This window comes from Zootermopsis nevadensis, unplaced genomic scaffold (genome assembly GCF_977971745.1).
Source record: "Zootermopsis nevadensis isolate Lab colony 2312 unplaced genomic scaffold, Znev_1.0 Znev_ptg000020l, whole genome shotgun sequence".
NCBI classification, from domain to species: Eukaryota; Metazoa; Arthropoda; class Insecta; order Blattodea; family Termopsidae; genus Zootermopsis; species Zootermopsis nevadensis.
In genome coordinates this window covers 17,901,570-17,915,191 of record NW_028259152.1, presented here as the reverse complement: position 1 = coordinate 17,915,191, position 13,622 = coordinate 17,901,570, and the positions used below count along the sequence as shown (strand labels likewise).

General features: G+C 36.4%; 2 protein-coding genes across 2 annotated transcripts in view; both read left to right on the top strand.

The window, feature by feature from the left end:
• Window positions 1-5,073, top strand: part of Ndg (Nidogen) — a 31,052-nt gene extending 25,979 nt beyond the window's left edge. The window contains exons 23-25 of the mRNA XM_022073428.2: window positions 533-641; window positions 1,552-1,670; window positions 2,519-5,073. Of these exons, the coding sequence (XP_021929120.1) occupies window positions 533-641; window positions 1,552-1,670; window positions 2,519-2,664 (374 nt within the window). The 3' untranslated portion in view covers window positions 2,665-5,073. The remainder of the gene's footprint in view (window positions 1-532; window positions 642-1,551; window positions 1,671-2,518) is intronic.
• Window positions 5,074-7,096: 2,023 nt separating this feature from the next.
• On the top strand, window positions 7,097-13,210 carry alc (5'-AMP-activated protein kinase subunit beta-1). The gene is made up of 6 exons (XM_022073454.2): window positions 7,097-7,390; window positions 7,604-7,965; window positions 10,249-10,342; window positions 10,427-10,544; window positions 11,279-11,391; window positions 12,760-13,210. The coding sequence occupies exons 2-6, from the start codon at window positions 7,625-7,627 to the stop codon at window positions 12,904-12,906; spliced, it is 813 nt and encodes a 270-aa protein (XP_021929146.1). The 5' UTR covers window positions 7,097-7,390; window positions 7,604-7,624; the 3' UTR covers window positions 12,907-13,210.
• Window positions 13,211-13,622: the final 412 nt, after the last annotated feature.

Genomic DNA, 13,622 nt, shown 5'->3' with positions numbered 1-13,622 from the left:
ACTGTAAACGTTTGCTCTACAGTCAATGCTAGTAGCTTCTTGAATTTTGTTATATCATTCATGTTGATTTTAGGATAATATTAAAAATGTTCACCCATGTCAGCTGATTGCACTGAGTCTGTACTTAAGAGGATGGTAGACCAACTCTGATTTCAAGATTGTTCCTAGTATGAAGAAAACATTTTGGATGATGAAAGATCATGACTGATTCTTGTGAGGCAAATACTAAGATTAAATTTCTGATTTGTGAGTTGCATCCATGAGAGCTACAGTATAATTTGCTTCGCTTTGGCATACCACCTCACTATCTTGAATATTTCATTCTTATTAGGTGACTTAATTTCATTATTTAAACAGAAATCTCATCATTTGGCTGTGACTTGAAATCTATAACTTTCCATGGGATATAAACTTTCTTGCTATGTTTGAGGCATAATTCAGGCCTGGAGCAAACCAGGGTTACAGGGTAGCTGTTTTCTTTTCACTGTTAATGCATGATAAGTTAATCAGTTTGGTGCATGCCATATTACAGAATGTGTGGGAATCAGCACTGCAGTTAGGAGGACAGTCGTCGCAAACTGCAGTTATCCATTTGGACTTGCGATCTCCCCTCACAATTACTACTGGACAGACTGGGACACGTAAGTTCTTCAGCAATAATAAAAAAAATATAAATGGTTCCTTTTATTCTGTAAAATTTTATTTTAACTAAAGTAACCCATCTGAAAATCTGTTACACCCTTTATCATTGTGTGAATTGTTCAACTAACGATGCAGGTTTTTTTGTACAAAATGATAAAACTGTATGTTTATTTGGTGTTCTGTAATTGGTATTTTATAGTACCTTAGCTAACACTAAAAGTAAACAGAAGGTTGCTAGCCATTTAGTATCATTTATAACATGTGAGTTTATGTATTTAAATATCTCCTCTACCTATTCATAAACTTTCACTTGAGAGCTTATCATATTACTGAGCCTGGTCCCAAATTCACAATCAACATGTAGTCCGAGCGACATCAGGAAAACATGCTGTCAGCTGCCACTCAAACATGCCTTCAGATAAAAGAGGCTTGTAGTCATTGCTGCTTGCAATTATTTAGAAATGATCTACAGCCAATTAATACAAGTTAATGAACAAACTGAAAAATAAATGAAGCAATAAATAGCGGTAAAGATAATGGAGCTTCCCATAACTGACTCATGAAGTCCACTTTGCTGAAAGATGGATCATTTGAGCGTAATATTCTCCATTCTTTGTTTAAATATGACTGTTGGTCTGTATATCAATTAAAACAATAAAAATTACAACATTACTATGTATTTAAATTGGAAGTTTAAATTATTGCATAAATCATAGAATTTATGGCAAGGAAGAGTTGGTCAACATTTTAATTAAATGCTGTTATGTCAACCATTAACAATCCAATTGTGTGTAAAATAAACACAATTTCAAGCACAAAAATACAGAGACATACAAGTTTTATAGTAAAACTTTCACTTTATAAAATATTTCTTTTAAACATATCGTGCACTTGTCCTTTAATTTACAGGCATAAGATAGAGAGTGCGCAGAAACCCTCTGGGCAGGTAAATAAACCCATCACGGTTCCTCTTGGGGGCAGTGGCAGGATGTATGGAATTGTATCTGTTCCTGAGTACTGTCCCCAGTGTAAGTATATAACAAATATTTCTGTAGACAGTTTTTGTTTTGTATACATTTTTTAAGCTTCAGGACATATTCTTTAATTATGTTCTTTGGAACTCCAAGATCCACAATGGCTTCTTAGTAGTTCTGTAGGTACATTTTATAATGGTGGATTTAAATTTTAGTTCCATTTCAAGTAAGAATTGTTCTACTGGAACTGTAAATTCAGAAGCTGATTTTACCAAAAACATCATGGTCTGTTGGTTAATACTCCCATTTTGTGCTTGTAAGGTCCTATGCTCAAATCTCATCACAGAGATCAGCTGTCCTAAGGTTTTTAATTTCTTGCCTTGCTCCCTTCGAGGCAGATGGCAGAGTACTGCTGTACTTTAGATGAAATTAGATCATTACTGCCTCTTTCCACATTTGTTCCAATTCATAATCTTGTTATTCCATGGTACATAACTCCCTTTACTCCAAGACCAGAAAAGTATGGCGATCAGAGATCAATACTATATAATCTAAACACTTTTAAAGTGGCATTAAGTAAAGCAAGAATAAAAGAATAAGGTTGAGAAGATGATGGTGATGATTATTTGGCTGGCAAAGGAGATCTACAGTTTAAAATGGGATCAGAGCCATCGTGGAGGGCCTCACAGTCTCCACAGACACAGAATGTGTGAGGAAAGGAGAGGGCACGTGGGGAAAATCTGCACTGAATCCAGCTGGGATTGAACTTGAGACCATCAGCATGTAAGGTTGTCACTTATATCTAGACCACCAGGTGTTCGCTTACTTGCATTTAATTATTAGAAGCCTGATTTAACAGCATAATCTGGATTTCAACACATTCTTTTTTCTTTATCTTTCAGTATCAAATGCCTGTCAGTTTCAAAGTGGGGCTTGTGATGAAGGACATCTCTGTTTGCCAAATGGTATTGGAGGCAGAAGTTGTGTTTGTGCTGATGCAGACAGTGAGGGCTCAGGCGAGGTGGACAGGTGTAATGATGTAGTCTGATTGATGGATTGCGCATAGATGAACACACATATATCATCATATACTTGGTTATCACAGAAATAGATCATTTTCACTGGAAGAAAAATAGGTTTATAAAGGTTTGAGTTTTTCTTGGCATAATATAGAGTCTTCTGGCTTGTAATACTGTGTTGTATTTGAAAAAAAGCATAAAAGTGTAGAAATTGCTAATCTGAATGTGGAGACAGTAGGTTGCTCCAAAACATTGGAATTTACTTCCAATACAAAATGGTATAACAACTCAAATTACAACCCTCGCTACACAGTTTACCAATACTGAAGTGGAGTTCTGGGTTGGTGATGTGTGATTTGTCTAACATGCAATTACTGTCACAAAAACAGCATGAAACTTGTCTGGTCCATTCAGTGTGCTAGAAAATATTTGTAGAAAACTAGTATTGACTCCTCACTTTGCTGGTAAATTAATTATTCACTGTGCCATAAAAACAAAATCTCATGTGTTTTTGCTAAGGGTTTAAATTGGTGCAAGTTAAGTATATTTCAGTTTTGAACACATTTTCATTTAAAAATATCCATCCACTTTTGATAGTTATTAATTGTGATTGTTTGATTATGAAGTCACGTAGCAAAAAATGTCATGTCTTCTTTTTTCCTAAGACTTTAGGTGGGTCATCTAACAACAAAGCCTGTCTATGATGCTCTATCTTCCCACAGCTTCTCCGCATCTGTTTCTTCCATCTTCCTTCCTTCTCTGTGACATCTTTCATAAACTGTTGTTCCCATCTTAAGCTCTCTCTTTTTCTTGGGCATTTCCTTTCACTTTCATGTTCAGAACCTTCTTTGGATTCTCATTTTTTCACTCTTAAAACATGTTACTTGTTAATTTCCTTCTCAAGTGTTTATATTTTAAGCCTCTCTAATTTCACCATTTCTTGTTCTCTCACTTTTGTGTATAATTATTCTTCTGGACTTTGTGCATTATGTTCCTTGAATGGGAGTATGTCCCAATACAGTGGACTTTCACTTTATTAATTAACTTTAAATTTGATATAGAAATTGCAGCGACCTTTCACGACCAAAACACAAAGCGGAAGGAAGCCAAGGTTTCAGTTTTGCCAACATTGAAAACCAAACACAGAGTTTTCTGCAGATCAAAACCATGAAGTTCTGGAAAATGGATCTATTTCACTCTTCAGGTGATCAGTGAGAAGACAAAACCCTATTCTGTTGGGCCCTTTGAAATAACTAGTTTTAATACTGAACTGATCATCTGAAGAATGAAATAGATCCAATTTCCATGTAATTAATATAAGACGCTTGGTGGGTTAATGAAGTCCTGAAGAATATAACATTGTGTCACAACATTATCAGAAATCTCTGTACTTTGCTTTCTGTTCCATATGATAACATGGCTCTGTACTTGCTTTAAATAGACATGTAACCCCTTCTTAGGCATTTTTAATTTCCATATGTCTCTCAATAAATATTAAAATTGTATTAATAGAATTGGATGTGTTATGGCACATTAACTGTGAGTAATAAATTCATGGGTATGCAGGAGAACACAGTTGTGACATGTGTTCGAAGTTTTACTCAGGCATTTGCCTTAGGGACTGAGAAAACACTGAAAAACAAAAAGCAGCTAGAGCTGAAGCCAGGTACCTCCACAACGCAAGCTAGATGTCTTACTATTTTTTTATATTTTTTTTTTTTGGGGGGGGGGGGCTAGTCAAGAACCATGAGGAATGTTGGGTATGTATGATTAAATACAGCGCAGTCCCACACATTAGCCGTAGCATTTACTTAGTAATATTACAATTTTCTCTGATACTGTTGTTCTGGGATTTAATGCCATGTAAATTTGTAGGTAGTTGCCAACATTGGGATCTGCAAGTGTACACAATAACAAAGCCAAGTCAAACATCACTGTCATCATCGTAACTGCTGTGAAAACCTCAAATCTCACACAGAATCTCCTTTCTTTTCCATTTACAGGTATCAAATTTTTCTGTGATCTGAATATACATGCAGTCAGCTTTTCTTCCATATGGAAGTTTCATATAATTGTTCTGTTGAGATTTACAGTGCTGGAACTTGTGTGAGTGGATACGTATTTCATTAAGTCAACCATCAACTTCTATACACTTCTAAATCTGTGTTTAGAACTTCATGTAGAAATGGCATTAAAACCATAAAAGTATCATATTCATACATGACAGATGATCCATTTCCTACATCTGCTGAACATAATTGTTTATTTTTTATGTTATTTAATAATTTCATATATTTGCAGAGGTCATTCACTGTCTAACCCCATTATAGTACAACTCTTTCTTCACCACTGATATTGGTGTCAAAGCAAGGATGGCAGTAGTTCTTTTATGTCCGAGTGTATTTTCATTGGTGTATTAAAGCGACAAATTGTGTGAAGTACTGTAGTTCCAGTCTTTCCTCAATAATCTGTACTTAACAATTTTGTAACACTACCCCCATATACAATATTCATCTTTACTATAATCTCATTTTTGGGATTAAAATATATACAAATATTTTGTATAAAATTTGTCACACTCATCTGCTGTCCAAGTACTTTCGCTTATTCCATAATAACTTAACTAGCTGCTGCTCCATTTTCCACATTCACTTGCCCTGTCCAAATAATGAATGCTTCCTTAGGGTTTTCAAGTTTTGTATCCTTCATCAATTTCACATTTTTACATATTTCAGTTTCCCTTCTTCACCAAGAATATATCAAAAAACAGCACTGATTGATGTGTGAGTTCACTCCATAAATTGGGTGCATATTTGGCAATATTTTGCTGTCTTCCAGCAGGATACTGTTCTTTGTAGGAACATCTCTTTTCACCAACACTTAACCCCGCCCTTTACCCCATGTTTGAGGTCAAGAAACTTGAAAGTATATAATATGCCTAATTTTTCAGATGTCAGCTTGATTAAAATTAGCCTGCAAAACAAACCATGAGTTTCATCATCTTACACGTGCAAAAATGTAATCTTTCCAATTGTCGTCTTCATATTCTTTCACATGTGTTTAGTTCCTACAATTTAATACTTTGTTCCCAAGATTATTCCCTGAAATGTTCAATACATAAATAAAATGATGCATATTCAAGAATGCTGCATAATTGATGGTAATGTCATTATCCTTATAATTCTAAATTGCAATCAACACTATGTTTTAAATAGGGATGGCCAGCTTTACTTCCCCTCCGAAGAAAGTTGTGCTACAGATTTTTATCACCCTTAAAAATCCATTGTTCTTGGCTGGGTTTGAACCCACAAACCTTGGGCCCAGTGGTGAGCATGCTAACCACTAGTCCACCGAGGGCGACTACAAAAGTCACCACTGGTCTTTAAAGGATTAAAGAAACCATCTAGCCATTCTTGAGTTTTGTATACAGATGATGATGCCACCATGGGAGATAACATCATGTCATCACAGACGATCGTGTTTAATGGCACCATTGAAGAGGATCACCCTTCCACCTCACAAGACTAAGTATCCATCATGTTGGTATTACTGATTGCAGGAAATTATACGGTACAAATTTGGAGATAACCTCCATGCCAGATGTTTAAAATCCATTCGACCATTCTTCAGTTGTATGTGTACAGATAGATGGATGGACAAAATAAACTAAAAACGAGCTCCGCAAGAATGATTCAGTAATTCATTTATTTCATGTATCTTATTTTATGAATTTAAAATAATAATTTTGGATGGAAATTACTGACATGTAGTATGCAAACAGAGCATCAATATTATACCAGATGGTGCTAGACTGTAAGTCCAGAAGTTGGGGGGGGGGAGACAGTCACTAGCACCATTTATTGCGCATCTAATGCTCTGTATAGTAGGAAGTTTTAAAAATAATGACACCGCTATGTGATAGGCAATTTGATGTACAGCCCTTTAATGTGTGTGCAGCTACTACTTATGCTCACCAAGTGCTTTGTCTGTCAAATTGCAGCATGTAAGATGGGATGTAACTTATAAACTAACTATTTTGCACTCATGCTTTAACATATAATTGTTTTTTGGGTGTACAACTCATTAATAAAATTTGTAAAATTTTAATCACCCTGTGTGTGTGTGCACCTGTGCGTGTTCGCGCACGTATATATCATCCTTGATGGTGTGAAGGTTGGATATCATTGTCAAGGACACAGTACTTTGCTTTTTTGAAATCTCTTACCTCGGATACCCAGATAAAATACTGTTATTTTTTGGTGACATAACCTACATTGCTATCCATGTTAGCAAATCTGTTTGAACCAATTCACGAACATTTTCACAGAAGATGAAGTACCCCTATTGTGCTAGAGTTTAAAAACTGATTAAGCTGGCTTTATCTCCAACCCGGCACGTATGTTGGTTTTTCAATAAAGTGGGGGGATATTTTAGTGGTAGACTTGACGTTAGCCTTATTAACGTCAGAGTGTTCGTTACCACAATCGAAATCTCTGTATTACACTCCGATGACAGATAGATGGCAAAACAGTCTTAACTATTATGCATGAAATTGCATATCTGCAATATTATAAATCAATATTGTCACCAATGAATGACGAAAGTTCATTTACGACGTCCGTAAAAGTTCAGATTGTTAATATTAGATAGTAGTACACACAGATCATTAGCTTCTGCCATCTATGCATGAAATTGTTCAATCGGAACTATTTGTTATAATCAGAAGAACAAGTGTAAAGAGTTGTGTGTGGGAATGTAAGTACGCTATGAAGTCGTTTGTAAGTAAATTGTCATTTATGTTATAAAACTTGTATAAACGCCAGTTTATTAGTCTGGTCGACTTTAAATGGTGACGTTTTAGTGCATTTTTCATGTAAAGACAGCATTATATGTTTACAAAATCCCTCACTATGTGAGTAAATTGGTTATATTGTGATAACCATTAAATATTTCCATTGCTAAATACAGCATTAAGTCTGTCTGAATAAAATGGGGAATGCTGGCAGTAATACACGTGACAGACACAAATCAGGAGATACATTAGCACCATCTTCTCCAGGAAAGGATGGACAAGCTTTTGTCTTTGATAAGAAACCAAATACAAAATTAGTTTTCCAATCATCTCATGAGGAGGAAGAACCTTATTATGCCAAGGAACAGCTATCAGAAGACTACACAGGAACTACACGCCAGCGTTCTGCTACTGTCTCTGAGGGTACCAAAGTCAGTGACAAAGTCCTACCCACAGTTTTCAAATGGGAAGGTGGTGGAAAGCAAGTTTTTATCAGTGGCACATTCTCTAACTGGAAGACTCTTCCAATGGTTAAAAGGTAACAATTTTTCATTGTTTAAATTTGAAGAGAAAAGTGTGATCATAGTGAATTGTCAAAAGAAGTTTGAAATGCTTTATGAGAAATTAAGTTTTATTCCCTGTGGGTAAAACAATGTGTGATGCTTACAAAGCTGAAGGTGAAAAGTTGAAACATTTCAATGTGAATGAATGTTTTTGACTTTATAATTTGTGTGTATTCTTAACAAAAGTTTTATTACACCATGTGATTCTGGGAAATTTTCTTCATTGTACCAGAAATTTTAGAGCACCATACATATTTTAAGCTAATGTTATGAGTCGATGTGCAAAAAATATGGTTACAAAATGAATATGGTAGTCTTGTGATTTTAACAATTGTATATGAACTTTATTGTATTTCCTCCCATCATCTGTACAGAACACTTATGCTATTTGAGTAGATTAAAATATACCAGTGTGTGTAGGATTTAAGATTCCATGAAGTATTTAGCTGGTGAAGGAGTTGCCACGTTTTTGTTTCTTTCCGATGACAATAACATTATATTATGCTGCTATCATTTACATTATAAACTGATGTCATAATAACAATACACAATACCAATTCAAATATTAACTATATAGTTGTTTCACCTAGTTACATATTTTTTTCAGTATTTAATAATTTTCAGTTGAAGTAAATTCTTCTACATGATGGAATATAAGTAAGCAGGTTGGCTCAGAATCTATCTGGAACTTATTAGGCATGCTTACAGAGCTTAAATTGGCGTGTGGAGAAATGAAATGTTGGTTCTCATTTTTTAAAAAAGATAAATTGTGTGGATTGCATATTATGCAGCGTTTGGTGGTGTAATCATTGTAGGATTGACTGTTGTGTTCCTTGGATTAGAATATGTGTGGCTTTTATTCTCTGAGGAAACTTGAAGTAGAAATATTAAAATAGTGAAGAAAGCAATATCATATAATATAATGAAATAATCTGTGTCAGTTTACTTTGTATCTGCACTCCATTTTAGTGATTTTGGCTTAGCACATCATGACCTGGTTTATGCAGTGGAATGGAAAAAACAGGTATCCGCCAGACAAAAAACATTCCACGCATTGTTGTTTGCTTCAGTGTTACATGTGTTCACTCTGTTGTTACACATGTTCACACTGTCCATACTCTGTGTACAATGGAGAAATTATACGTTGGAGTGTGGTACTGTGCAGAGGATGTTAACATGGACCTCCATCCCTGCTCCCCTTTTTGTAAGATATGGAGCACTATACAAGAGAAAACACGCCTGTTCTGTATTTAGGAATATAATGGTTTTTAGGTGTTATTCATGCTCCAGGATGAGCAAAGAACACCTTAAGGGCCTTGTGAGATTTCAGGTTGTCATGGCAACCAGTTTGAAGATGACTGTCTTCTGGAATGTTGTACCATGTAGTCTGGTAGATGTTTACCAACATTTTATAGGTGCTTGCTGTGTCTGTCATCCATGCAAACACTCGTTGTCCTGTTGCTGGACGCAGCATGAACCTCTGAAACACCAGTAAACTTCTCCCGGACTACACAGTGCAGCATCCCAGAGGACGGTCATCTTTAGTCTGTGTATCTATTTATTGTATTTTTCAACAGCCATGGGACTGGACATCATTGTTATTTTTATTGTTATTCCCCAAGGTACCTGAGTTACCCAGGGGGTATAGCTGGGCCACCCTGTCTCTAGGGGGGATAGAAATTTGGAGGCCCAGTTCTCGAGATTGGGGTTTTGGGCATGGGGTTTACGGCCCCATCCTGGAAAAAAAAATTGTGCAGAAACCTAAAAGGAGGCCTAGGCCATACAAAAGGGCTGTAGTGCCATAGAGTAGTAGTAGTTATTGCTATTTATGTTGTTATTGTAATTATTATTGTTATTTATACTCGTTCTTATTCGTATTATTATCATATCTATTATTGATACTTTATTGTTGTTATTTAGCAAGTGACTCAAGATCGCATTAGTGCAATGATTACTTTTGATATGATTATGGAATTTGTTATTCCCTTGGTTGCCCTACTGATATCAATGCCCATGATGTAGTATGAACATCTTTGGGATGTCAGTGTACTCCAAAGAGTACACCTTCCACTGCTTTTTTGTTTTGATTTACTTGAAGAGGGATATAGGAACAAAGAAATGTCAATAAAATCCTCTCAGGTGACAAGCTGCATCAAAATGTTTTATTTTGACGTGGCTCGTCACACGCCCTTTCGTTTCTGATGATTGTGATGATGCTTTTTGATCATGACATTTTTAATTATTATTCTTTTTTGCAGTCATGGTGATTTTGTAACTATCATAGATCTGCCAGAAGGGGAACACCAGTACAAATTTTATGTTGATGGTGAATGGAAACACGACCCAGGAGTGGTATGTGCATAAAACCAGATGAGAAAGATTAATATTTTTCTTTGTTAAACACTTCCTTCATCACATTTATAATGTTCTTTCCAGCGCATCATTGACAATGGAATGGGTTCTAAGAACAACTTGGTTTGTGTCAAGAAGTCTGACTTTGAAGTATTTCAAGCTCTTGCAATGGACAGTGAAAGCATGGGTGGTAGTCAGCAACGTGAGTAAAACGATTTATTTACTGAACTAAAAGTTTAACTTCTGAGCCTAACTAGCTCCATGAAGTAGAATTCTTGACTGGCTGATACTCGGCCAGTCGAGAAGCTCCACGCCTTGTATGAAACCTGAATGTTCATTGTTGTGTTGAAAAGAACCTAACACTGTACCAGTTCTGAGTAATATGAATCCACCCTGCAGAAAATACTTGTATGCAAATGGTACAGCAGCCTTAAATGGAATAAAGAATGTTGTTACGGAAACAGATTAATAATCTTCTACTCCACTTTTGATTGTCTGGCGCTGTTTGGCCAGAGAAATCAAATTAAGTATATGAGGCATTTTACAAGCTGTTAAAATGTGGGACACGAGTCAGGATTTTAACTCGGATGGTCCTTGCAATGGAATAATTTCAAATGTGAATTGTATTTTATTTGCTGTATGTTTTTGTGTGCAGAATAAAAAATTATATTGTATCAGAGAACGGTCTGAGAGGATATAAAATTCATACACTATGTAGATTAATTAACTGTGGTGCATTTTTAATCTATTCCATTGCCTCTGTTGAAAGTGTTATTGAAGTTGTCATTTACAGATCAGAATGTAACTTGTTTTGTACCAAACATTTTTCAAAAATTCCACCAAGCTTGTTGCTAAGAGAAGATATTTTATATCTGCTAGTGCAGTCTCTTAAACATTACAGGTTTGATTATGGTTTGCCTTTTTACTGTCTTACAGGAGAATATTCTCAAGAAATCCCAGCAAACAAGCCTTGGGAGAAGGTTTCTGGACCACCCATCCTCCCCCCACATCTTCTGCAGGTCATATTGAATAAGGACACTCCTTTATCAGTGAGTACTAAATGAACCACCTTAGTTTTATTATGCTTTAGAATTGATAAGCATAAAAATGTGTATAGTGAAACATAGGCAGGGCAGAGTATTTTCATACTCATACGCAAATGCTGTAAATGGTTTCAGAGTAGAGTAATACAAGAAATACACTTTAATATGATATTCAGTCAGATAAAAATATGTTTGGTTCACTTGGGTTAAGTAGCATAAAATGAGATCAGTAAATGATCATGAATGATGATTAGGCAAGGATCTGAAAGGTGATGGTCATGACCTCCTTGAAGGTACTATCCCAGCATTCAGCTGGAGAGACTGAGGACAGTGATAATAAATCTTAAATTGGGACACCTTGTATATTAGCTGAGATTTGGAATAGGTACTGCAAATGTCAAGACAATATTTGTTCTCGGTTCACACCCTGGCCTTTGATGCATGTCTTGCTACTCTAATTCTCTGCTGCAGTTCCAGCAAACCACCAATTCCTTTGGTATTCTTTTTTAATGTCCCGTTACACGCCTATGCAAGCGCTTGGGGGAAGTGGAGGTATAGCTCCTACTCTTTCTTGACCTCGGCCACGTTTTACTCCCAGGAAAGGACCCCGGTACCCAATTGATAAGAGGCTGGGTGGGCCCCAGAGCTGGTCTCGACGCCGAGGCTAGAGGAAAAATCCCCATTGGGGATCAAACCCCAGTCGTCCAGCCCGTAGCTAGTCACTCTACTGACTGAGCTATCCCGGCTCGTATGGTATACACAGTGTTCTGTATATAACCCCACATGATGAAGTCAGGATTTTTAAGGGGCCATGGAATTGGCCAACCTCTCACTATCTGTTGACTTGGAAAATGGGCACATCACTATCCATATAGATGAAATGCCATGGTACCATGCTGGCAAATGAGGTGTCTGGTGTCTTGGGTTTGAGGCAACATAAAATTTCCAGAATGTCCAAGTAAATGCCAGTGCTAATTGTGTTCTCTGCAAAGACAAATGGACCAATGACTGTCATGCAAGTCCACACCACACTTCCATTTTTGTACCATCATAGATGAGTTCAGTGACATCTTGCAGGTTTTTGGATCCACAAACTCTGCAACAGTGATCATTCACTGCATCAGAAATGTGGAAAGTGGCCTTGTCTATAAACAGAATGTGATTGATTTCTCAGTCTGTCCCAAGACAGACAGCCACCTTCAAGAAATAGTTTCCATGTTATGTGTAATATTGCTGCAGTGTCTTGAAAATGTAAATTTTCAAATATGCAGATGCTTGTTTGAAAAGTTTAACATTCTGGTTGCTTTCAGAAAAAGTGGCCTGAGAGTATTCATTCTAGATGTACACTGAACACATTTTAATGTTTATTTTCAGTGTGAACCTACATTGCTACCTGAACCAAACCACGTCATGCTGAATCATCTTTATGCATTATCAATAAAAGATGGAGTGATGGTGCTGAGTGCCACACATCGATATAGGAAAAAATATGTCACCACTCTTCTCTACAAACCTATCTAGCAATGTTACTGTAACTTCCTATTTTGTGCCTAGTGGTAGGAATGTGTTTTCTCCAATTAAGATAGGCTGCTAGTTCAATAAGTGGATATACAGTCCATCTTGTAATTTATCGCGTTAGTCTGAAAATGTCAATAATGCATGCTGGAACTATTTATGAGGCATGGAGAATTATGTAATCAGGCACATTCACATCCCTGTGGAGTGCCTATTAAGTCTGCTTTGACCATCCATCTGTCCATGCACATGTAACGACTCGGAAACAAGATAACAGATTTTCATTAAATTTGGTATGGAGTTTATGGCATTGGAGGCTTTCCAATCTCGTGCTGTTCAATTTCCTACATTCATAGCGCCCACCAACACTGAAACCTGCGAGGTGGAATGATGATACTCCACATTCGCATTACCCATGTTCTGTGACGATTGTGGCCTCACCTGTGATGACATTATCACTCATGATGTCCATCTGTATGCGTGTAGTACCCAAAGAAGGGCTGAATGGTTTTCCTACAATTATTAATATCAGTGTGATAGAAGCTCAAACCTATGAGGCATGAATTTGATCCTATGCGAGGACATCATTTCCCATGATCCTGTACAGTGACATCATCACATGAAGCAATATTGAAGGTATAAAACAAATTCATATTACTGCTGTTTCCTTTTTTCATTACTACCAAGCTCTGACAAGTGTTCGTCCAGTATTTTATCTGACA